Source organism: Micromys minutus (genome assembly GCF_963924665.1).
Source record: "Micromys minutus genome assembly, chromosome: 21".
In the NCBI taxonomy this organism is placed as follows: domain Eukaryota; kingdom Metazoa; phylum Chordata; class Mammalia; order Rodentia; family Muridae; genus Micromys; species Micromys minutus.
The window spans coordinates 36,030,625-36,056,206 of NC_137956.1; the positions used below are offsets into that span (position 1 = coordinate 36,030,625).

A 25,582-nucleotide genomic window follows, 5' to 3' on the forward strand; every position below is an offset into this window, starting at 1 on the left:
GCTTCTCCCATTTCTCCTGCCATGAGTTCCCTCGGCGTTGATGATGTCGGAGAAGGAAACGGGGAGTAAGGCTTCAATCTGTTTGGTTTTGTTTGTTTTTTTGCTAAGTGGGAGAGTTACCTATTCTTGAGAACATGCAATTACAAATGTAAGTGGTGAGCATTCCAATAATGGCCTGGCACCAGGAGGGAAACAAGCCAGATGGCCTTGACTGGGGCCATGTGTTCTCCTGGTATGTAGTGTTCTGTTTTCTGTTGCTAACACTTTTATACCAATAAAAACTTTGAAGGAATGCACATTGGTATAATTATATTAAGTCTCACAACCACATTAAAAACAACAGAAGGGGACAAGATTCTGGAAAACTTTTTTTAAAATGTCAGACATAGCCGCACTGGTGGTGGCTTCCTCTAGTTGCTGCCGCCCCTCTCCTCCTTCCTTCCTTCCTTCTCCTCCGCCCTCTTCTATTGTGTCCCCCTCCAGTTCCACTCCATTTCCTCTCACTCCCTCCTCCTTCACTTCTTCCTTTTGCTTTCTTCAAATTAAATATATTTCCATTTGACAGTTTATTTTGCTTTTGGCTTTTTTATTTAATTATTTTATGTGTTTACATTTCTTTTTTATATTCATATCTTTTTATTGGATATATTTTATTTACATTTCGAATGTTATCTCCTTTCCCAGATTCCCCTCCATATGCCATATCCTATCACCCCTCTCCCTGCTTCTATGAGGGTGCGCCCCCACCCATCGGCGCTGACCTCCCCACCCTGACATTCCCCTACACTGCAGCATGAAGCCTTGGCAGGACCAAGAGCTTCTCCTCCCACTGATGCCCAGCAAAACCATCTTCTGCTACATGTGCAGCTGGAGACATGGGTCCATCCAGGTCTACTCTTTGGGTAGTGGTTTAGTCTCTGGGAGCTCTGGTTGGTTGGTATTGTTGTTTTTATGATAGTTTCTTAAAACCCTGAAGTCTGGGCTTGATCTAACAAAAATAAAGATGTTGTCCCAAAAGTCTTATGGCAAAGCAAATGTGTCCTGATCTTGCATTGACATGAAGTTCATTTCTGTTGAATGGGTATCTGGGAATTTCACACTATGGTCAGCAATAGATTCTCTAAGTCCAAAATCTCTTATACTGCATCTTATCTCTTTCACCACCAGAGGTGTCCCAGCTTTATAGCATCTCTAACAATTTGTAAATATTTTAATTCTCCACAACTTAGGAAAAATAGAATAAGGTCTAAGATAATGTAAAGACTAAATTAATTTATTAAGGGCTTTTAATTTCAAGTGTAATGTATGTTATTAGGTGATTCATAAATGGCCACAAAAATATAATCACCTGAAGAAGAAATTGTTATCATTATGCAATAAACCAACCACATGGAACACATCACAAATATTAAGATTTCATGGCAGAAGTAAATGGTAGAAGCACACAGAAACAGTGTCTAGTGAAGCTTGGTTTTGAGACCCACTCTTAGGATAAACGGTTTTTCTTTTCAGAGCATGCATGAAGTCATTCAGAATTGGAAGTGGTTTTATTCTTACATTAATGAGCAGAAAGTTTCTTTCATCAGCTTTGGTCTGAGTTAATGGAGCAAGAGTCTCAGAAATGTTATATTAAAAAGAGACTGGGCAGGTTATCTCTGCTCCAGAGAGAAAAAAGCATTACCAAGGCAAAGTGGCCATTTCTCAGGAGTAGCATCACTCCTTAGGGAAAGTGTGAAATCTGTGCATACATCCCCTAAGGAAACCAATGCTCTGCCTCTTGGTACCTGGGACTGTCACTTAGAAGTACACAGAAATGACTAAATCTAGAATGATGACAATTCCAAGCCCCAGATGTCAATCAGGACAGTGGATTGTGGTTTTGCTTTGATTCGCTTCAGTGGTGATGCCTATCTTTGGTCTCACTGACACAGTGTTCCCATTCTGGATCAGGTAAAACTTGGCATGAGAAACAAAGATTAACCTGAATGGTCCTTCACCTTAGGCCATTGCATGAGAGATTCTTACTTGTTTCCCTTTCTGTTGTTACAGGAGTTCTAAAGCAAAGACAGCAACACCAATGCTACTGAGTAACAAATAAAACATGGAGAGAAACAACCCAGTGGTGATGCTGCCACTGTTTAGACACTGTCTTTACCTCTTACTGGCTGGGTAACATTATATAAGTTATGCAGTCTCCCTTTGCCTAAGGTTGGGATAATGGTAGTATCATTACATGAGGTTACTACAAAAATTAAGTGGGAAAAATATACTGAGACAATTAAAGTGAACCCTCCTATCACCTATATTGCTGTGCTTACATCAGAACATCAACATGGCATTTCTAAAGGATGCCAAAAATATGACAAACAGGTTTGTCAACTGGTCTCAAACCACAATTTGGTTTTCCTGTCACCAGAACAAAAATTAAGAAGACTAACTTTGCTGAACTGTCTTTAAGTCTTCATAGCAGCCATTTTGAACATATGTTCATCTCCTTGATAATACGTGTAAAAGCACCTGGGGTAAGCCCAAATCATGTAATAAAGCTCTCCAACTTACTTGTACACTGACACCCCCAGGCATATCGTCCTTCTTGTTGCACTGAGCTACTTAAATTTGTCTTCCTGTGAGGCCAGTGTCCCCCTGAATATCATCGACCAATGGGCAGGTACAATACTGAGCACATGCTGTTGTATACTATAGACATACAAAATACATGATATTGGTGATAGTAGGGTTTTTTTTTTTCTATTCTCATACATAGCATATGTCAAGAATCAATGAAAGTGCCTGTCTTAAGAATCTGTGAATCCAGAGAGCAGGGACAGAATGATACATTCTTCTCGCTAAGGCTCAAAATATTGGTGAGAAGCTGCCAAGGAACCCACAGTGGTGCTTAGTGGAAGAACAAGCAAAGATTTTGAGCCTACAAGTCCAAGGAGTAACTTGATCCCTGCCTGAACCTTCTAAACCAGGCTACCTAGGTCTTTATTAAGAGAGTGGGGGAGGGGAGGGGAGGAGAGGGGAGAAGTGGGGAAGGGAGGGGAAGTGGGAAAGGGAGGGGAGGGGGAAGCTGAACAGCCAAATTGTTGTTTTTGCTTTTCCAAAAGCAGTCATGTGATTGGGAAGGGACTTTTGGAGTAGAGAAATTAATGTCTATCACATACAAGGTGGGACGGACCAGAGGAATAGAAGATACACGACTATTAGTAGCTGTGTCTAATTATTCTGAAACTTTGTGGTAGCACTTTTTCCTTCAGCAATTGCACCTGATCTCAACTCCATGAACTACCTCTCTAGATCATTCAGCCTTAAGGTCTTTCGTGAGTTGAAGAAGGGTTTGGGATTGTTTATGTTCCAGCCTCGTAAGGTGTGTGCTGTACAGTTTTGTTGTTTTCTGTTGTTGTTGGCTTGTTTTGGCCGCATTCTACTGTTAACATACACCAGTCCTATTTCATTGTTAGCTCTGCTCATCTGTTTTTGGCATGTATGTAAATTTTAAGTAATTGTTCCCTCATTTGTAATATAGACAGAACTTCTCTAAAGGGCTGCTCTTAGGATTAACCAATATAAAATTGCCAAAATGTTATTTAGCAGGGTGAGCTTTCCCACAGTGGGCATTATTGGAGGTGGCTTCTCTTTCTTTAGTTTTCAGGGAAAGTTTCATCTTTTCTAGTCTCGCTCTTCCAAAGTTTAAAGCCCAATACTTCCTTTGCTGCCTCTAAAGAAAGAGTCAATAGTCTAATCCGTTGGCAAAGAAGGGCCATTTGGAGACGGAACCATATGTACAGGTCTTGAGTCTATACCCGGAACGCATTGAGAAAAGGACCGGAAGTGGCTCTGCTGCGCTTTTCCTCCGCGGAGGGCATTGGCGGACAGATGGTGTGACTGCTGTCGGGGCGCTACTGGGAACTCGTGGTGTTTGTGTCGGGCGGGGACTTGTTGAAAGTTCCGCGGCGGGGCGGCGGGAAGTTGTCGCGAGTCTAGCCCTGCCCGGCCACTTCCATGCCGGGTTGGAGGCTGCTGGCGCAGGCTGGCGCCCAGGTGCTGGGCTGTGGCGCCGGAGGCCTAGGTGCTGCCCCAGGCTTAGGGAGTAGGTGGGTATGGGCAAAAGAATGGGTGGCGGGGTGCGCCTCTCACATAACTGTGTCCTGGAACAGAGACTTGGCTTGGCGCAGAGGGTTAGAAGCAGAAGGGGTCTTGTGTTCCAGGGGGTAGCATAGAAGATTAAGAAAGTATCTTTTAGTCTAAAGACTTGAAGGGCTAGTGTGTTTGTTTTAATGTTCAAGAAATTAGAGGTTAGCTGCGACTTTACCAACAAGAATGTCTTCCAACTCCCGATTACTGTACTAGATTTCGTGTTGTGTCATATTTGGCCTTGTGTTCTATAGCTCCCTGTGTGCAGAACACCGTCGTAATTTTTCAGCTAAAACGGAAACTAAAGGGAAATAGGTTGTCCAAAGTCAGTCACCTACTAAGTAGAAAACCACTTGGCGATTCTAAGCTGGAACATTCTGACTATCCACCAAAGTAAACTGCACAAAGATTTATTTAGGTTCAGACCCACCCTGTGCAAAAATTAAACACACTTCCTTCTTTGCCTCAAGCCTGAAAAGCTGCTTCTTGGTGTGTTAGCTGGACAGAGGTCATGTGTTTAGTTTCTTAGCATTGGTGGTACTATTACAGACAGGAGGTGCACTTAGAGAAGATTCAGTTACCACTCCATTGGTTATAAAACTGTCAAATACAGACTCATTTGGGTTAGAAACATCTCATGTGTTTAGGTAGGATTGTTTGTCATGGATGAAAACAAAAATTTAGCCTTCAGGGAAGCCTTTCTTGGTTACAGTGGAAGCCACAGTGTTATTATAAGAAATGTTAGGGGAAATACACAATCCACACCATTCCCTGAGGCCTTGAGTGCATTTTCTAATTGTGGCCTCTCCTACATTAAATGGATTTTTTTTTTCAGAAAGAACATCATCTTCTTTGTTAGAAATCTCCACAGCAAAAGTAGTACTTGGTGGGATGAGCATCTTTCTGAAGAAAATGTCTCATTTGTTAAGCAGCTGGTCTCCGATGAAAATAAAGCCCAGCTGACAAGTAAACTGAATCCCTTGAAAGATGAGCCATGGCCGTTACATCCTTGGGCACCAGGTGATTGGTAGGGATTTGAGACGTGACTCCTTAATTACAGTATGGCTGGATGCAAGAAAACAGTGGCTGGTTGTATAACATTTGACATTTGGATTGTCATTGCTGGAGTGTGTCCGTTTCATTCTTCTTTGGTCTGCCAGCTTATTTGTTTCCAACCTCCTCATCTGCTGCTAGTGAACGACCTCAGGAAGGTGTTTTGTAGGTGAGAGGCGAAGCATTCTGTATGCGTTGTCTTCCTTCACATACAAAGAATATAAAATGAAAGGTAGAAACCAGAAAGAAGAGGCTGAAAAATATAGTGTAAAATGTCCTGTGTTAATATAGCTACTTCTAGTTGGGATGCTTGTGTGCTGTTTGGGAAAGCATCGTTCCAGAACCAGCTGTCTGTGGTAGGATGCTACACCCATGTGTGGCCAGACCAAGCAGAATGGGGCTTTTCCTATTGAACGTGTGTTCTCTAGGGTTAGTGAGACACTCGCATTGTTTAGTGACAAAAGTTCAAATCTAGCTTGGCTTAAGCTCCTCAGTTTCCAGCGTCCAACTCCTGAGTGCTGACTTAGGGGCATATGCCCTCAGATCTGACTTATGCAGCGCATGAGTTCAAACTTGGTCTTGTCCTTGCGAGCAGGCACTCTGCCAACAGAACTATGTTACCACCCCCAAAAGTTGTTAATAGAGGAGAACTTGAGGCATCTATGTAGTATAACACTATTTAATGCCTTAAGAATTGAATAGATGTTTTTTATTGGTAATAATGGACAGGATCTGAAACGACAAAAGAATAATAACGGAACTATATGCCCTGTATTAATGTTATTAAGATGGAAATGTTAGAATTATCTTACATTTACTCATTTTATATGTATTTATTAACCACCAGTATATTGTGCCTGATATGGTTGAAGATACTTACATCTGTAAGTAGTCTTGACTATGTTGTATATATTGGCAGGTTCTTCCAGGGTCGGCCTTATCGCCCTGAAGCTGGGCATGATGCCTTTATGGACCAAGGATGGTCAAAAGCATGCAGTCACATTACTTCAGGTAAGAAAACAGAACATAAAAGGGATGTGTGTGTGCCAAGATCTGTTTACATAACTGTGTATGTAAAGCAGAACATAACAGTAAAGAGCTTTCCTTCTGATGGTTCTAGGGAAGTTGACTCTAGCCTAAACCAGTTTTCTCATATGGGATTGGAATACCTGGAGAGATGCCTAGGCGGGGTAGGGTGGTGTAGCTGCTCACAGGCCGTCCACTTAGTTCATTCTTAGGAAGATCTCAAGCCCGTCATGCTCACCACAGTCATTCAGGCCCAGACTGTGATTATGACCTCTTTGCTAACTATCAGAGTGGACTCTGCTTCCTCTAGGGAAACCACATTTACTTCACTGAGATCAGTTATTCTCAGATGGCTAAGGACTCAGGCTCTGAGTTTAAATCCTGGCTCTGCCACTTGCTATGTCCCTGAGTGCTCTAGCCTCTTCTCTAAGTGATATAATTCTATAAAAGGAACAGTTAGGCCTCACTGCAAACTGTTTCTGTAAGGACCACAAGAGATGACAAATGTCAGGTCCTAGAGACAGTGCACCATGTCTCGAAGCTTTCCTACAGGGAAAGCACAGATGAAGTTACACAATTACTCTAGATCATTCTGGACAGCTCAGTGTCCGGGCTCTAATCTCAGAGGTATGATGATGGTTAAAATATAGGCTGTGCATGCTTAGAGTGCTAACAAGGGAACAGAGCCTGTAACTCTTCATGAACTTTTATGGTCTGAGAGTGTGGATCAGTAATGGCAGACTGGTACAACCACACAGGAAGCAATTCATTACTGTGTGTCAAATTTGGACCTATGAACTTTGTAGTCATTGTCTCCCTGGGTTCTCTAGGAAGTCTCGGCAGGTATATACCATGGTCCTTCAACACTATTTCAGGCAGTATCATGTTTAATACCGCAAAACTGGAAATTCCTAAATGTCCATCATGACCCATTTGTACAGTCTGTAGAAAGTGAAGAGTTACATATCACAGAAAAGTGAGTTTTGTGAATACACTGTTGAGTAAAAGGCAGCTCTCCTTACTTAGCCAGAGAATTTAAAGTCTGGGTGAATTTGGAGTAGGGCCTGGGTTCATTGTTACCATATTTCCAGTGGATGCTCATGCCGATTGTGGGTCACAGTTTGAGAGCCCCTGTTCTAGAGTGAAGATTAGGGAGAGACAGGCACAGTCTTGGGATTATAACTCTTCTTTAAAAGTTTTTATTTTGCTGTATACTTAGTTTTGTGTGCATATTTGACAGTTGCAAAGGTTTATGTATTTTAAGATTGTACCTGGTATCAGAGGGATAATGAGTCAGTAACTCTGGAAATCCTAATTGTTCTAGGCACTCATTAGGGCTGGTGAATCATGTTACAAGCTCAGGTTTTGTGGTTTTTTTTTTTTTTTTTTTTTTTCAGGTACAAGACTGTCATGTGTTAAAATACACTCCCAAGGAAGACCATAATGGAAAAACAGCGGCCCTAACAGTGGGTGGGAAAACCGTGTCACGCCTGTATGTAAGTCTGTATTTTCATTCCTAAAATACTACATGTTACTAGTTTTAGCTCTACATGCATTCATGTTTGCAGAATGTTCTGAAGTCACAAACCGACACCCTGAAGACTGGGGAGAGGCAGGCTAGCAGAGATTTTGAGTTAACTAGACTTCACTAAGCTGCAGTGTTTGTGAAGAGATTACTGGTACTGCCTTCCTACTGGGCTTATCACAAGGACTAAATGAGCTTCCTTTAATTGCCTGGTCTGCCTATACATGCTCAGATCGTGGATTTGTTTGGTTTTGGGTTTTTTTTTTTTTTTTTTTGTTTGTTTGAAACAGGGTTTTCCTGTATGGAAAAACATAGATTGCCCCCCCCCCCTTTTCTATGAAAAAAATTAATTTAAGACTTAAAACCAGAATTTCATAAAAATTATTGTTATGTACACTTTAGAAGGAACTTTCTGTGTTTGGGGTACATATGAACTCATGCAAGATCTTTTTTTAAACAGAGCATTGTTTCCTAAATATAGTAGTAACAGACTGTAGCTTGTTAGGAAAATGCACCCAGTTAATACCTTCTGTGCAACATACCACTCGTCTCCAAACACATTTAATTTTTTTTGTAGTCATTTATGAAATACACATGGGCAAAGATCAGGATGTGACCATACTGTCACAAGTAGTGCATATTTCTTGCATGACTTTTCCTATGGAGACGGGAATGAACTCACCTCAGATAGGGAACTCACAACAGAGCATAGAAGCCAAGCAAAACTCTAGCTTGTTAGGCCGTGAGGTGTTAGTGTCATGTGGAGCTGTGTGGGTAAAGGTTGCATACAGGAGCATGACAGCTCAGCTCAGCCCAAGCTGGGTAACAGCTCAGAGTCCACAGGCCTGGAGCGCTCTGCATCAGGTGTGAACAGCTCCTGCAGGCAGCTGGGCTAACCAGGGTGCCATCCTAGGCAGTTGTCTGCTGTTTCCACAGCCTTCGGGAGGGCCTCAGGAATGCTCATGAGTGTGGTTCTGTTCTGAGGAAGCTGGGACATTCATTTCTCCTGAGTCTCGTGGAAGAAATGTGTCACTCAGAGGAGGGTCCATAGCAGGCAGATGCTTGTCACAGTTAACTTATCATTAACTTATCGAGTGCTTACCTCATGCCAAGAACATGGTGTGAAGGCTTTTGCATTCATTATCACATGTAATCACTTCATCCTCTGGAACAGAAGAGTGATGTTACTCTTCTAGTAACTGACTGGTCAATACTGACTGACCACTGGTAAGAGCAGGACAGACTCCAAGGCCTTACATACCTAATGTTTCTGAATACTAACTTCCTAGGAACCCTCAAGCTGCTGAGAGGGATGAAGTACCAGCCCATAAATCAGCATAAATCCAGCAGAACTGGAGACAGCCAGTTTGGGGAAGAACCCATGCAATTTACAGGGAGGAGACCAAAAGGACAGTGGGTGTTAAAGGGATGCTTGTGGGAGTCACTTCTTTGTTTTTATACAACTAATATCATTGCCATTATCAATTTTATAAGTCTGTGACCTTATGGTCTTGACATCTGTAAATTAACTATCATACTGGGACAGTTTATTCTACTCTAGAAAATGTATGAATAAGGGATTCTTCAGACATAGCAGAACACAGGGCTGGAGAGATGGCCCAGTGTTAAGAACACTAGCTGCTTTGGAGGAAGACCCAGGTTCAGTTTCCAGCACTACATGGCAGTTCACAGCCATCTGTAACTCCAGTTCCAAGACATCCTCGTGCACTCTTCTGTGCTTTGCAAGCACTAGGCATGTGCATGGTGCACATACATACACGCAGCCGAGACATACATCTATAAAAATGAATCTACATTGTTATTAAAAACTAAATAGGAGGCAATAGGGGCATGGTGCGTAGACAGAGCTCTGATCCTGGGTTCCTCCATTGGCTCCTCTTCACCCCCCCTTCTCAGCATCCTTCTTTTGCTTGTAAAGATAGGGTTTGGAGATCTATACATTCTTGTCCAGCTCTGAAATTTATATCAGTTCTGAGTCCCTTAGCTCTTAAAGAGAATGTGCTCAGGAGCACAATTTAATATATTCTCTTCACATAGTGATGAAGAGGTGTTATTGATCAAATACTAACAGTATTTACAAAATAGCATAGTACTTACTAATAATGTTTTTCAGGAAGGATAGTATTCTACATTTATATTCAGTATTGCTTTCCCCTCCTGTGGGAATATAAACAACCTTACAGTGTTATCTGCAGTGAGTGCAGCACAGTGGGGATTTGGAGGATCAAGTGCTTTTTCTTACATTGTGGTAGATGCTTACCATTCAGCTACATAAACCTCAAAGGCTATTCCTTTGTCAAGGGTCTATTAGAGAGAAGGGGTTAGGGCGGGTGGCACAGGGTAAGAGGTGGGTGTGTAGGGAGACGATCAGAATGGATGCTGTGTGTGCCATTGTTGCAGTGAGACCTCTACCCTGTGTCATGTATACTAATAAGAAAAAGGAAAAGTTACTCTGCCAGTGTGGGAAGCACTCATCATTTATAATTAAAGTGTTTCTGTTTAAAAAGAAAAATTTTCCAAACTAAAAATGTACCAGTTACTTAAATGTTTTAGCCCTCAGGGAAACTGCAATTACACTGACTATTTAGAGGGGTTTTGTTTTTAGTCTTTTGGTTTGCTTTTTTTTTTTTTTTTTTTAACAAGACATGTATATCAAATATCGAGTAGTTGGGCACTCAAAATAAGTTGCTTAAAATGGTTTTATTTATAATAAGACTAGAGCTTTTTTTAATCTGCTAGGAATTTACACATCTAAAAAAGTAAGCTAGTTTGGTTTTTGCTATTTTTGTATCTTATAAATAAAAATGGATGTGGTGCATAGTATCTCTTTGTAAGAACATTAAATGGCCCTAAAAGTTGATTAAATCAATTCATCTTAGGAGCAGAGCAGTGCTTTCATTGTAGAAAGGACAATTGCTGAGGAATTCTGCAAGAGACCCAGCTTCATGGAAGGGGTTACCACGTGTGACAGTGCTGTCAGACTCTAAATTGCCTCTTTGAATCATTTATTTGGAAGTTTAGAAAGGAAGGGTGCAGGGCTGACCACACTATTAGAATACCTCTATCAGCTTCAGTTGAGCTTGGCTTTTCTCATGACTAAGACCTAGTTTTATAATATTGTGATTTTAGTTAAAATAGTTATTCAATTTTAGTGAAACTGAAAAGGAATTAAGATATATATGCTCTCTTAATTCTCTTTATGCTGGAGCCTAGTGTTAATGTAGGCTGTGATGTTCATTTTAGCTATTTTGTAACAAAACATAGGGTTTCTTCTCAGAAATCTCATGGAACACTGTAAGTCTAATGTTAACAAAATAGCATTGTGCTTGATAAGTCACCTGAACTATGTGAATGTCAGAAACAAATTTGAAAACTTTTAAATAAAATACATTTGAATTTGAAACAAAAAATAATAATTTCAAAGAGCCAACTTATATGGAAAATGTCTTTGCTCTTTTAGAAATGAGTGTGAAGGAAGGTGAGAAAGGCAGTAGGAGTTTTCAGCAAGTGGAAAGGGGAAGGGCAAAGATTGATAGACTCTGCCTTCTATAGGGAACAATAGCTTCTCGAGAGAAAAGTGTTCACTGCGCAGCCCCTCAGAGCAGCCGTGTTCACCTCATAGCCCCTCAGAGCAGCAGTGTTCACCTCATAGCCCCTCAGAGCAGCCGTGTTCACCTCATAGCCCCTCAGAGCAGCAGTGTTCACCTCATAGCCCCTCAGAGCAGCAGTGTTCACCTTGCAGCCCCTCAGAGCAGCAGTGTTCACCTCGCAGACCCTCAGAGCAGCTGTATTCACCTCATAGCCCCTCAGAGCAGCCGTGTTCACCTCGCAGCCCCTCAGAGCAGCCGTGTTCTCAGTGTTCAGGATACCGTTCACTAAGCTGCAGGTATAGGTGTTTTAGCAAAAAAAATAACCTGTGAAATGTGTATCATGATGGATGAAGATAAATGGTCTAGGATTAAGAAAAATAGGCTGACAAAAATGGTTCTTTTGGACAGTAAATTAGGAGACCCGAGTAATTAGAGAACAGCTCATCCAAAAATCTATTGGAAAAGCCATGTGAAGAAGGTGACTAGTGTAGACACAGACCTGAGGCCAGTGTAGGTGTGCTTTCAAACCAGCAAGGACAGAGTGATTCTGAGTCTTGTGCACATGGCTGGATCCTAAGCAGTAAGGTGATTTGTTCTTAGGTGTCTAATTAGTTTCGATATAATCACATCTCCCTGAAGCAGTGGGATTAGACGTTGTTGGTTCAGTAGGAAACAGACTGTGCTTTGATCTTTATTTTTCTGTTTATAACTTGACTTGGGGCTCTGCGTTCAGGTCACTTGTACTGTTTAATGCATTACTTACTTGTGCTGCTTTTTCCTCTAGAAACCTGACTCTATATTGGAATTTTACCGAGATCTTGGATTGCCACCAAAGCAGACAATTAAAATCTTTCATGTAACAGATAATGCTGTAATTAAGCCAGGTAATCTGAGGTCGGGAGAGGAGGAGAGTAAAAGTACCAAATATGTGATTTGTTTAATGTCAGCCCTTTCAATAAAGCTAAACAAAACACAAAGTCCCAAACACGTATTTTTAAATATAAAGCCTTTCTGACTTAATCACTAGGAACAAACAGTCTTTGTCTCTGGTAGGTGGGGAAAGCTGTAGGATCCTCTTTGTTTTTCCTGAGAGGGAGGAACTCTAGTGCAAATGTGGAGAGCGCCACATTTTAAAAAGCCTGTCCAAGTAAGTGCTCTAGCTTCAAAGTGTGTTCATGGTTGCAGGCTAGGATTCTGCTAGCAACAGTTACACTCCATGAAGAGAGAGAAATATAGCCTCAAAAAAAAAAAAAAAAAAAAAAAAAAAAAGAACAGCAAACATAGCCCCTGGGATAGAGTTATCTCCATGTCCATGGAACGTCAAGTTAAGGATTGGCATGTGATTCGTGTGGTTAACAAAGTATGACATTTTGATGCTTGACCTTCAAGAGAACTCCACAGTATTTGAACTTGCATTGCAACAAAAAGACAGTAAAAAATATTAAGCTTAAATTTTTAACTTGAAGAAAAAATAATTTTGAATTATAAAATTAGTGTAAGTCTTGTGTTATTGTATATTGGTCTGATTTGTAACAGTATTTCACTTTAAATATAAAGGACTCATTCTGAAATACTTTGTTTTGAAGAAAAGTTAAGTATCCACTTTGACATTAGCAGATTTGTCTAAGGCCCCTGTTTGTGTTTAGGACCAAAGTCAAGCCCATGTTTATTTTCTGTAATTGTAACCATATTACGTTTCGGAGTCAGTGAGTCACACTGCAGTTTGAGTTCTACCTTGTAAAAATGAGGGCTCTGTAATTCCTTCATTTTTCTTTTTTTTAATTAATATTTTTGATGAACAAATCGTTTGTATTTATTTATAGAGTATAATGTGATATTTTGGCATACATAGAATGAAGTCCCTATTTAAGTCCCTTTTCCTTTACAAACCTAGATTAATCTTATTTTAAAGAAACTGTTCCTCTTAAACTCCCCTGAGCCCCACTCTTTGTACTAATTTAACTAACTAAAACCCGCTTTCCATTTCCTTCTCAGCTACATTGCTCCCTCCTTTTTTTCATCTTTTTTTTTTTTTTTTAAGGGCTCTTAATTGGTGATACAGTGTTACAGTGTTGACTTACCCAAGATAACACTTTTTTGAGGTGAGGGTTGAGCCTTCACAAGTGTTGAGTATCTGTAAGGACAGGTTTGTCTAATCCAAAGACCTAAGCCTGTGCTAGGTGAAAGAGATTTATCAGTACTGTGCCTGGAGCAGAAGTAGTCTGACGTGAGCAGGTGCTGTATCCTATATCCACCATAGTCTGTACAGCAGAGGCCTGAGTCAGGTTAGTACATTTCCTAATGAAAAATAGCAGCAAACCCCACCTGTCCTTGCAGTTCTTGTCATGTTCCTTCTTTTCCCCTTAGGGAAGTGGAGGATAGATTTTAATTCGGCGTGCCTATTCACGGAAGTAACCAGGAATCATTAACTTTCGCTTGCCAGCAAGGGGACTGTGTTTGCCACACGACTCACTCACTTAGACCAGCACTGCGTAAGCTCCATAAAGGTGCTGGCCTGTCAGGAGTGGTCTGGTAGCTCACTGTAGTACCTACCATGTACCCTGAACAGTGGCCCCTTGTTCTTCAGCCTTCTCATTGTCAACTAGAACCTGTTTGAGGATGGTTTCGGTGTTTGGGTGTCTCTGGTGTTCCTAATTGCTGAAGACCTGTGAGCATTTGAAGGCACTGCTGGGAGCTGTGTGGGCCAAGTGTCTGTGGACAAAGTCCTTTCTGTTGCTGACAGATAACATTGAGCATCGATTTCTCATTTTTTTCTTTTTCCACACAGGGACTCCTCTTTATGCAGCTCACTTTCGCCCTGGACAGTATGTGGATGTCTCAGCCAAAACGTAGGTCCTCAGCTGTTTTCCTTTGCTTTGGTTTTCTCCACATGTTAAAGGACAGAGTGGGTGAAAAAGTACAGTCTCTGAAGTCAGTTAATAAAGACAGACTGCTCTCATAAGTCTGTCTGTAAAGTCAGTGACTAATAGTTTCTTATAAAGAATGTACATTAGATGAACTGAGGTTTATACTTCCAGATTTGGGGCTCAGAGGGAAATCACGTGACCTAAGTGCTTTCCCAGTTAGGTCTGCTTTAAAGACCAAGCCACAAGGTTTGATTGTGAAACACATCTGAGCAGTGGTGGTGGGCAGCTCCTGTGATTACTGGAGTTTGGTTCGAGACCCTCTTTCTAATCACTGGGAGTTGTAAGATTTTATACTATTTGTAAAAGTGGTTGCTGTGGATAAGTGTCTCTTAGTGTAACTGTAAACTATGTTTGCAATTGCTTTTTCAGAAACTAAAAGATCCCATACCTCAGGTCTCCTCAGGAGCATGATGTTGGACCTTTAGTGTGAGAGGGTCTGCTGTAGAGGGGATTGTTCACCTCCACTGACAGAATGCTGACTGGTTCGTTTAGTCTGGACTAGCATTCTACACACCTTAGTCACCTCTGCCACAAGGTGTGGCAGTGTCTCTGTGATGCCAGCAGCTCTTGGATCTTAGAAGTTACAGTTCAGTAGTGCAGAGCACCCTAGTCCATGTAGATGCTTGCAAACTGGATTGTGCTGGTTGTTGAAACTCACACAACCTAGAACAGCCAGAGTCAAAGCTCCAGTTGCTGTTTTGTCCTCTCACCATGGACCCTGACTTCAGACCTCTCTGTTTTTTTCTCCCCTTAGTCACATGACAGTGTTTACAAAGATAGCAGCACCAAGAGCCTTCAACAAAAAAAGGTGTCCTTGGGCTCTGGGGGAGGGCAGTTTGTGTTTATTTTGGGATGGTGACAGAACAGCAGTTTTTAATCCCAAGAAACTGATGAGTGTGGCCTTAGGTTCCTTACAGAGAACCTGATGACAGTTGGGTAGATTCGTTTCCACACCATGACCACCTTGTGTCAGACATGTCCACTGCCAAAGCTCCCACTGCCTTTGTCTTTGTCCAGCTCTGTAAAAGTGAAGTGGGAGAGACTGGCCGACAGAAGAGTCTTCAGGAGACTCCCAGTCTGTCCTCTTTGTTCTCCCCTGGTCACAGAAGCCAGTAAAATCTTTGTCTCCTAGAGACTGCTGCAGCTTCCTGAGCTTTGTTGGTTAGCCAGTGAAGACTCTGGGTTACAATCCAGTTTACTCTTAAGTTTAGGAATTATTATAAATCATAAGATGCCATGCATTCATCCTGTGAATTTATATACAGTGCTGTGTGAATTTCATTCCGTACCTTGCCTTCAGTTCAGATGTTACTATTGAACTGTCAAGTCTCTGCCTTTCCCCCTTTTGGTAATTCCAATCTTCTTGGATATAGAGTAGAGGTTGGGGTGGTTTTGTTTGCTTGGTTTTTGTTTTGTTTGTTTTTGTACGGTTCTGTTTCTAGAAAACAATAACTTGAAGTTATGTGGCAGCCTCCAGGACCAATAGCAAATAAGCACTAGGAGAACAAGTACCCGCAGGGTTAAAGCCGGGCGGTCAGTCGGGAAGGATGCAGACACACTGAGGAGGTCTTCTGCGGCACAGTGTTCGGTTAACTTCAGTGTGAGAGGTGGGCTGCCCTGTGGAAGCTCACTGTATCGGTCTGCATGTCTTCATGTAGACTGACTTCCCTGATACCAGCTTGAATTGGATTTCATGTAATTTTGTGTTGAGTATCTCCAGGGATGGTACCACTTCTAGCTAGCATGTTACTTTTAAGCCTGTATTATGTGCAGGTGGAACTTGTTTTGAACCTGCGTGCAGTGTTGGCTCCTTAGCGGTGCGGCTTTTCCCTGCCACTGACTTCCTGGGTGTCTGGACAGCCCCACGTGCACTTGCTTGTCGTTCTTTTTCCCTTTAAGTTCTTTAGTGTATGTCCCTCGATGCTTTTCCTTTGGAGGGCACTTCTGTTTTGAATTTAAGCTTCTTGGAGCCCATGAGAAAATGTTTTTCCCATTAGCAATGAATGGAGACTTCCCCTTTTGGGTTTAGGGTTCTATGCCCCTTCATTTTCTTTCTCCTATGACTGATGGGGGGGACAGACTTTTCTGATTTGTTCTCCATTTCTAATTCTTTTTTAATTTAATTTGCTTTCTATTCGGAGCAGTAAATTATGTAATGAAACAGGAGTGGTTAGATTATAAAAAGATAATTTTTCAAAAATAATCTTAAATTAAAGTGAATGGTTGTTTTTAGATGAAGGCTAGTTTGAGAGGGAGTGCTTTAGGATTGGATTTTGGTTTGTTTAAGCGTATTTTAGTGCTAATCTATGATTGATTCCGAAATTATATCTACCAAGCAGCAAACCCAAGGTCAACAAGACTGGGGTTTACTAAGTAACCAGTAACTTAGGGTCACAGCTGAAAGTCATGGCTCAGACAGCTCTGTGATGGAGGCAAGATCTTAGCTCTTACTACTTCATCTTTAGCAGAAAGGCTTCAGCACTTGACTCGAGTCCAGCACTGAGGACCTACCTGCTCAGGACCATTGGCTGCCCTTAACATGTTATCAGCTTCCTTCTGTTTAGAGTTTAAAAGGAAAGTCCCACCCCCAGCAAGAAATCTTGCGAACGGGGAGCAGAAAGCATGACCTCATTAAGGGTTCTAATACATCAGTCATCTTTTGACACATAGCTCTAAGACAAACATAGTCAACATGCAAATGAATGTACATTTTAAAAATTTGTTTATTTTAATGATTTATTATTTTGGTGTTTTTGCCTGCATGTATGTCTATGAGGGTAACAAATCATGTGGAGCTGAATTACAGGCAGGTGTGAGCTACAGTTTGGTTGTTGGGAATTGAACCCAGGTCCTTTGGAAGAGCAGCTGGTGCTTTTATCACTGAACTCTCACTCCAGCCCCAAAAGATGACTTCTGGGTTTCTCTATGTAGTCCTGACTCCCCTGGAACTCACTCTGTTAACAAGGCTGGCCTTGAACTCATAAATTCATCTGCTTCTGTCTCCCAAGTGCTGGGATTAGAGGACTAAAGGCATGTACCACCACTGAATGTGTATTCTGTACCCTAATAAAACTGCTTCCAAAAGCAGGTGCTCAGTGCCTGCAAACAGGCCAGTCTGTGGCTAAACAATAGTTAGAGAAGCAGGACAGGATGCTCACAGTGCCTGTACGTGAGGCACTGGGGGGAAAGGGTGTCTCATAGATAAGGAAACCACCATGTGAACATTGGTGGCAGAGGGACAGAGGACAGCCATGTACAAGGAGGGCATGGGCCTCTGAACACTGGCTGCGTATTTGAAACTAAGGAGTCACTCACTTTTTAAAGATTGTGGTAACCCTATTGTGGTCTTGTAGTTTAACGGTGTCCTTAGCTTTCTGTACTGCAGCAGCCATGATGGAGATGGCTTGTCAGTGCCCTACTGGTGTTGCAGCTGTTCAGTAGATGCAGTTACACCTATAATCACATTACTTCACTAAAATATGTTTGCATTTTTGGGTTAGATTAATCTCAGAGTGATTCCCAGAGACTAACTGAAGAAGACAATAGATTGCAGAGGTGAATGGTGAGGAAGGAAGGACAGGACTTGGGGGTGAGGATTGTAGAGGTGTCCTTAGAGAGCTGGGCAAAGATGGTTCTGAGCAGCTATGTAGTCCTCCTCCCCTCAGACACGTTTGTCTCTAACAAGTGTTAGAAATGGTGCCATACAGTGTAAAGAAGTATCTGATGGTTTGTTTTAAAATGATGTATGTTGTCTGTATTTGGGCATTGGTCATGATATGGCAAGGGGATGAAATTCTAGTGATCTCTAGAGATGATAGGGTGAGTTGGGAAATGATAAATTACACATTGCTTTGAAGGATTTACAGTTACTAATGCAGGCCTCTAAATCAGAGGCTTTCAACCTCCCTAATGCTGGAATCCTTTAATACAGCTCTCCATGTTGTGCTGACCCCCACCATAACACTATTTTCATTGTACTTCATAACTGTAATTTTGCTACTGGCATGAATTGTAATGTGCATATTTGATATGCAGGATATCTGATATGTGACCCCCTGTGGAAGGCTCATTTGACCCCCAGGGGTCAGAACGCACAGGATGAAAACCGTTGATCTAAACCTTTGCTTCCTTTTCCTTTTTTCCCCACGACGTAGCAATAGCAGTGATGGGCATTAGGCTCTCTTCTTTAAGCTGGACAGTGGGCTAAATAAAGCGTGATCTCTGCCCTGAATGCAGCCGATATGGAGAACAGGGACCAAGGAACAGCGGCAGTAGACTTCTAAGTTAAATGAGACCTTTAACCGTCTAAGAATTCTACATGAATTCATCTTTGTTGTCCTCATTTTCAGATAAGCCTTACTAATGTTGGCATGTCTAAAATCGCATTCTCCCTGTCTTGAATTTTCATTTGATTTCTTTCTGCAGCCATTAGTTAAGCTACATTGGGTAGCTGGGAAGAGTGGTACACACCTGCAAAGCCAGTCCTGTGGGAGACAGGAGGATTGCATGAGTTCTAGGCCAGCCTGAGTGAGGCAGTACGCTGTAGGCCAGCCAGGACAACCACATGACACCCTGTCTCAGAAAACAAGGAGGCAGGCAAACCCACAGTGGGTGAAGGGCGAGGAGCTAGGCCTCTGTATTGGGTATAATTTTCTGTGAAGCTTTTTTTTTTTTCTGTGACTTATGCTAAGTAATGATCAGTTCATCCCTTGCTCCTGTTTTACTTTTGTTCTCAAGTTGGATAGCAGTTGAGAAGTGAGAGATGGGTTACCTGTGCCTCCCGTGATCAGCAGGTGCACCCTAACCTCCGCATCCTGAATTAAGCCCATAATTGTCAAGTTTTCACCTTTTGTTTAAAGGTTATTTACTGAAGAGGTTCCTGTTGTACATAGTGGGACTCACGGACTGTTCCAGACCCAGACTGGAAAACAGTCTGCAATTAGCTGACACATAATTAGCACTTTCAGGGTACCACTTTCATCTTACAGTCATTTACTCTGAAATGAGCTCGGTTATCTTCCGTAATTTACCTGCTTGTGAGTTTTCTGGTGCATGCACTCACGCTGACTTTTTAAGGCAGATAATCAATTTGAGAACTCTGAAGGCACTGGTGAGCTTCTACAGAGGCAGCCGGTGTGCGAAGCTGGTATTTTTAAAGCATGTGTCTTCAAGATGGCACTGCTGGTCCCTCTCCTGCTCTTAGGTGCTGCTTGCTTAGTGACGGGAGACTTCCAAATGACTCCGGGGTTATTTCTCTCCACTTTTAAATTGCTATCTAAAATTCATTGTTAAGTGTAAATAGTAATGCTTTCTGAAGTGTAATTTCTGTATTTGATTCTCATAGCTTCTCTTTGGTATTCAACTCTATAAAATTATGTAAAAAGTTTCCCATCGAATATATGTTACATTTTTATTTTAGCTATGTAATAGGAATGCTCAGTTTTTTTGTTTGTTTGTTTGGAAAGTATTTGCTGGTAAAAGGGTCTGTATGCTGTTTAACTTATTAACAAGTCAGTTTGTTATTTGAAAGTATGTGCCTGGTGGGTTCTATTTATAGCTTATAGTTGTTTTGTGTTAAGTTTTTGATTTATATAAAACGACTAGTCAAGGGGCTTTCTTCAGTTCATCCTGTCTGGTAATTCTTTGTTAATAAATGCATAGGAAAGTCCTTTGGGGAATAGCATGGGGTTTCATGCTGTGCTGTAACTGATCTGAATAGTGCACATCTAATCCTAACTAGCTTTGTCGAAACTACACATCACATTAAAATATATTGCTACTGTCTAGTGAAAGGTGGAGAAGATCTCACTTTAAGACAATGTAGATAATGTCTGTAGTAGATCTACAAGTCCCCTGACCTTGCACTGGATCATCTGATGCACTTGACATCCAGTGATAGCTTTGAGTGAATGTTTGAACTTGGTGGTATCAGCTTGTTTCTCTAGCTAATAAAGTATATTCATTTAAAAATAATATTTAGATTATTAAGAAACTGCCTTTCTCTGTTTTTGCTCTTCCACTAGCTTCCTATTGAACAGGCCAGGCTCCATCTGGTGCCATCTAAAGCTGCTTGCATCTAGAGGGTTATTTCCTCAGTGCTCTCTGTGGCTAGCTGCTGCTTTTTGACTCATTGCCGTCACACGGTTGCTGAAGTAAGCCCCTGCAACCTCAGTGTCTGTGGTTAGAAGCTCAGCACACTGCCTGCCTGCATCTGGCTCAGGGTCTCTGACGCTGTAGTCATATTGGGTCCTGACCTGAGAAAAGTTGCTTGCAAGCTTACTAGCATGGCCGTTGGCGGCAGCAGGGCCTCAGCTGTTGACTGGAGCAAGCCTTCTTCCACTGTGCCCCTAGGAGCCTATGTACTGAAAGCTGCTTTCTGGAAGCCTAGGAAGCAGGACAAGAGAGTGCCAGGGGAGGGTCTCATAAAGAGCCTCACACTACTGTATTCATTAAACCCAGTCAGTCCCAGGCTCCTGGGAGGAGGATTAAGCACAGCATAAGTACTAGGGGAGGGAGTCTTTTGAGTCCATCCCAATGGCTGCCTGCCATGTTTGTTATGAGACTGAAACTTCTAGAGCTTTGCTATCATATCACTAGATTATGAAGGTGAACTTCATAGGTAAATTCCCTGAGCTTAGCGTGCTATTGGCTTACAGTCTTGACATAACATTTCATACAGAGCTAGGCTCCAGCGGGAGGTGCAAACCAAGACACATAAAGAAATGTTCATTTGCAATTTGTTCGGTATGGCCTTTTCTGGTTATTTAGATAAGAAGTCTTGTTAGAACTCCAAGGTGCTGTCAAAAAGTAGACTCTGGAATATTTGATACTCCATTCATTATATAAATTCTAACTTTTTTCCCCCAGTATTGGTAAAGGTTTTCAGGGCGTCATGAAGAGATGGGGATTTAAAGGCCAACCTGCTTCTCACGGTCAAACAAAGACCCACAGGAGACCTGGTGCCATCTCAACTGGGGTGAGTATAAATAGTGTATCTCACCGTGGGAGGTAGGCTGGGTCTCATTTTGTAGCCCAGGTTAGCCCAGGTCTTACGGGATTCTTTTTGCCTCAGCCTCTGGAGTGCTGATTAATGGTAATCATTCATTATCAGATGTACCATTTGGTATGAGTAAATACTTCTACTAAAAGATTGGTTAGTGTATGTTGTACTCTTAATGCTTGTAATGAGAATGTTACATTGAGCAGGGTGATGAGCTTACTGGTATGTCTGGTGCTTGAATGGGGACAAATCATGCTTAGTCTGCAACCTTCAGAACTGTGTGCACTGTGTGCAGCAGTAAATGAGTCACCTAGCTCATCACCGCTGTGACAGAATACCAGATGAGGCAACTTCAGGGAAGAACGGCTAGTCTCAGTCCAGCCTAAGAGTCCAGTCTGAGCAGAGGGGAGGCGTGAGGGGAGAGTGTCTGCAGAGGGGAGGTGTGAGGGGAGAGTGTGTGCAGAGGGGAGGCGTGAGGGGAGAGTGTCTGCAGAGGGGAGGTGTGAGGGGAGAGTGTCTGCAGAGGGGAGTGTGAGGGGAGAGTGTCTGTGCAGAGGGGAGTGTGAGGGGAGAGTGTCTGCAGAGAGGGGTGTGAGGGAACAGTGTCTATACAGAGGGGAGTGTGAGGGGAGAGTGTCTGCAGAGAGGGATGTGAGGGGACAGTGTCTATACAGAGGGGAGTGTGAGGGGAGAGTGTCTGCAGAGAGGGGTGTGAGGGGACAGTGTCTGTGCAGAGGTTAATGCTCTTACTAATGAGGATGTTTCCTGCCTGCTTCTTAGCGTTTATTTTTGATCTAGGAGTGCTTACCTCTCAAATAGGTTTGAACCTGGGACAGTGAGCGCCTAAAAATGAGGCAGATTAAAGTCGTATGCAATGGCCACCTTTACTGTGCTCCTCAAACAGTTATTCTGAGGGTTAGGAAGAGTCACATGAATAAAGTGTACAGTCACAAGTACAAGCTGTGTGTGGTAAAAGCATGTTGTTTCTTAGAGGTACATGAATACCACAGCTGCAGTAAACCCACTTCTGTGAGCTACACCTAGAAGAGCAGAAACACGTGCCAAGAACAGTTCATGTTCTAAAGAAACAGGTCACAAAACTCATTCATTCATTCATTCATTCATTGGAGTTTTCTCACAAACACTCAGAAATCTCACATGACTTCACTTGTGGCTGTTCCAGCCTAGCAGTGAGTGTGCACACACCTCAGCTATCCATCTGTGGAGTGAGGGAGTGAGTGAACGAGTAGAACTCACTGGTTCTTGTTGCTGTGTCCACTGTCATGTAGTCAATACTGTTTGGAATCAAAGTTACTTGCAAACGTGAATTTTGTCTTTTGTTATTCAGGATATTGCCAGAGTCTGGCCTGGAACTAAAATGCCCGGGCAAATGGGAAACCAAAACAGGACAGTGTATGGACTGAAAGTAAGTGTGTGAAGTGCTAATGTAAGTTTACATGCAAAGCCCAGTGTGTGTGTGTGTGTGTGTGTGTGTGAAGAGAAATTCACATTTAACCTGCTAACTTAAGAAAGTCTTGAGTAGCTAAACAAAAACAATTTGTACTATAAAAAATGCTATATGCTTATATTTTTATTTTAAAATACAAGTATATGTATATTTGTATGTATGTTGCTCAAATCATAGAAAGAACAAAATAAGCCACCATAGCAACAACACCGAGAAATGGTCACAGATACTGTGTGATTGTTCCGTCTTTATTCATACATTTTATGTATAGATTCCCAGTGGCTAGTTGTAAAAAAGTAATAGTAACCAAACTAGAACTAACTTTGCACATCTTTCTTGGAGTCCACAGACTGTGGAGCTGAAGTAGTCGTCAGCAGCCACACTCACGAAGGTGCAGGAATGCGCTTACAAATCACTAACATGGGGCTGAAAGCTCTTCATTCTCTGCTTGCCTTTCCGTGCTGGTGTGGTCAACTGTAGCGCTTACGTCACATCACGTCACGTCACACTGTCTCCTAGTTTCTCCTGCCTTCGTCTCTCACAAGTTTTCACGTCTTGTTCCAGGTGTGGAGAGTGAACACCAAGTACAACATAATCTATGTGAACGGCTCTGTGCCTGGACATAAAAACTGCTTAGTAAAGGTACGTACAACTGTCTCCTAAAGGTGTGCACTTCCTACTGTCTAATGACTGCATCGTTCCCGTAAATTCTCTGTGTCTTCTTCTGCCTTATTCTCACCTCAGAGAATACAAAAGAGGAATTATAAATCATTAGCCACACACTGGAGCCACGAATCCAGAGCCTGGGAGAGAAAACATCAGGGAGAGGGGAGCCATCACCAAAATGCCAACCCTCCTCTGTCCTTTCCAGAAATTTGGGCCAAAGAGCAAGAGTGCTGAAGTGGGGGGCGGGGGGCCTCACTGCCACACCTCAATCACACCTGCACTCCCAAACACCCACAGTCCTTGTCAAAACAAAAGGAAGGGGGCGGGGGTAGTAACTGAAAGAAATGTGTTGACCAGACAGACTGACATAAGGCCTGGGAGCTTCCAAGATTTACCGTGGAAGTGGCTCTCAGCTGACGTGAGCCATCGCTGATGTTGCAGCAGAAACAACGAAATCACAGCTTTCATTGTATATTGCGTTACAAATATTCATCTATACTGGAAACACTATCAATAGTTTTATTATCAGGAACTCTTGGGTACAGTAGATAAATAAAAGTAGACAAAATGAGAATTCAATACTTGGATCCTTTGTGACAATTTTTATCAAATTAGCACATAGTTCTCTTACAGGGTATTTTCCTAATTAAAGTTGAGCCTAAGGTTGGTGCATTGGAGAAAACTCCACATGATGATTTCCTTCGGGGCAACATCCTGGTCATTTTCTGAAACAGTTGTAATGAGGGGCATTAAAATAGAACTTTTTTACATACTTAGTTGTTCTAGCAGCTGCTGAGTAATTTTGACTATTTATTTTCATTGCCAAAATGAACATGCCCTATTTTATTGTGTATATAAGTGTGTTTTTCTCTCTGAAGCTTCTTCTCTACAGAAGCTTTGAGGATTCCAGTAATATTATCCAAAACTAAAGTACAGCATTTTGGATCTCATCAGTGTCTCTGCTAAGGGGCATCCACTGTGAATCAGACATAATCTGGAAGCTTTTAGGCCATGACATGTTCTCAGAGCTTCTGTAAACACTTGAGTTTCTTTCTCTTGTTTATGCTGAATGCCATTTTGTCTAACTGCTCAGAATGCTCTTTGCTAATTTCTTTAATAAAAGTACTATTTCTCTTTTTATGTTCTTAGACTTAAAACTAACAGAAATACTGTAAACTCCATGTTTCTAAGCCTCAACCTCCAAAATTTTGTTCTAAGTATAGTAAACTAACAAATCAGGCAAAAAGAGTATATAATAGAATAGTTATTAGATATTCATTGAATTTAGTATCAGATCTTTATATTTGAAAGTAAATGTGCATATAAAAGATATCTGAGATGTAACTTTAAAATACCCATCCCATTGGACAGTTAAATACATACGCACAAGTCATCGTGAAGTATCCAGTGATAATCAGTACTTTATTCTTAGGGCATAGATGATTCAACTGAGGAAAAATGATTCATCAAAATTCCTAGAATACAAAGACATGCAGCAGGAGAGCCCTTCTCGCCTGTGTGGGGTGGCTGCGTTCATGTTCAGACGTATAAAGCAGGGTTTCCTTGCCGGTGGACCCTTTACATACCAAGATTGTGGCACACATGAGTGACATTTGCTTCCCTGTTCTCTCAGATCAAAGACTCTAAGCTGCCTGCACACAAGGACTTCTGTAAGAACCTGCCATTCCCTACCTACTTCCCTGATGGAGACGAAGAAGAACTTCCAGAAGATCTATATGATGAGAGCGTGTGGCAGCCCAGCGAACCTTCCATCACCTTTGCCTGATGTCCTGCTGTGGCGAGCCTCTGCGCTCCGTGCACCTTGATGAACCAGATCAGTTATAGAACCAGAAATGGGAATCATGTTCTCTGTGTTTGGTCATGAGAGCACACTCTTGTTTGTATCAAAGGACACAAAGGAGTCACCTAGCCCTCACTTCAACCTGATTACAAGGTGTCTGCATTAAATAAGCAGTCACATAGTTTGGGTTTGTTAAAATTGACAGTTTATAAAGAACAAGATGTCTGCCATTTGTAGGTGTCATTCTTTAGACACATTTCCCAATCTTGTTTTGGTTTTTATAGTTTTATTAAAGATTTATCTCTCTTCATGTCTGGTTGTGAAATAGAAACTGGGGGAACTGCATTGCTCCCTGCTGGATAAAAGAA

General features: G+C 41.9%; 1 protein-coding gene across 1 annotated transcript; it reads left to right on the plus strand.

The window, feature by feature from the left end:
- The first annotated feature begins 3,867 nt into the window (after positions 1-3,867).
- MRPL3 (mitochondrial ribosomal protein L3) lies at positions 3,868-25,524 on the plus strand. Its single transcript, XM_080934652.1, has 10 exons — positions 3,868-4,097; positions 4,973-5,157; positions 6,110-6,201; positions 7,614-7,712; positions 12,137-12,236; positions 14,141-14,201; positions 21,147-21,255; positions 22,628-22,705; positions 23,312-23,389; positions 25,047-25,524. The coding sequence occupies exons 1-10, from the start codon at positions 4,006-4,008 to the stop codon at positions 25,197-25,199; spliced, it is 1,047 nt and encodes a 348-aa protein (XP_080790778.1). The 5' UTR covers positions 3,868-4,005; the 3' UTR covers positions 25,200-25,524.
- Positions 25,525-25,582: the final 58 nt, after the last annotated feature.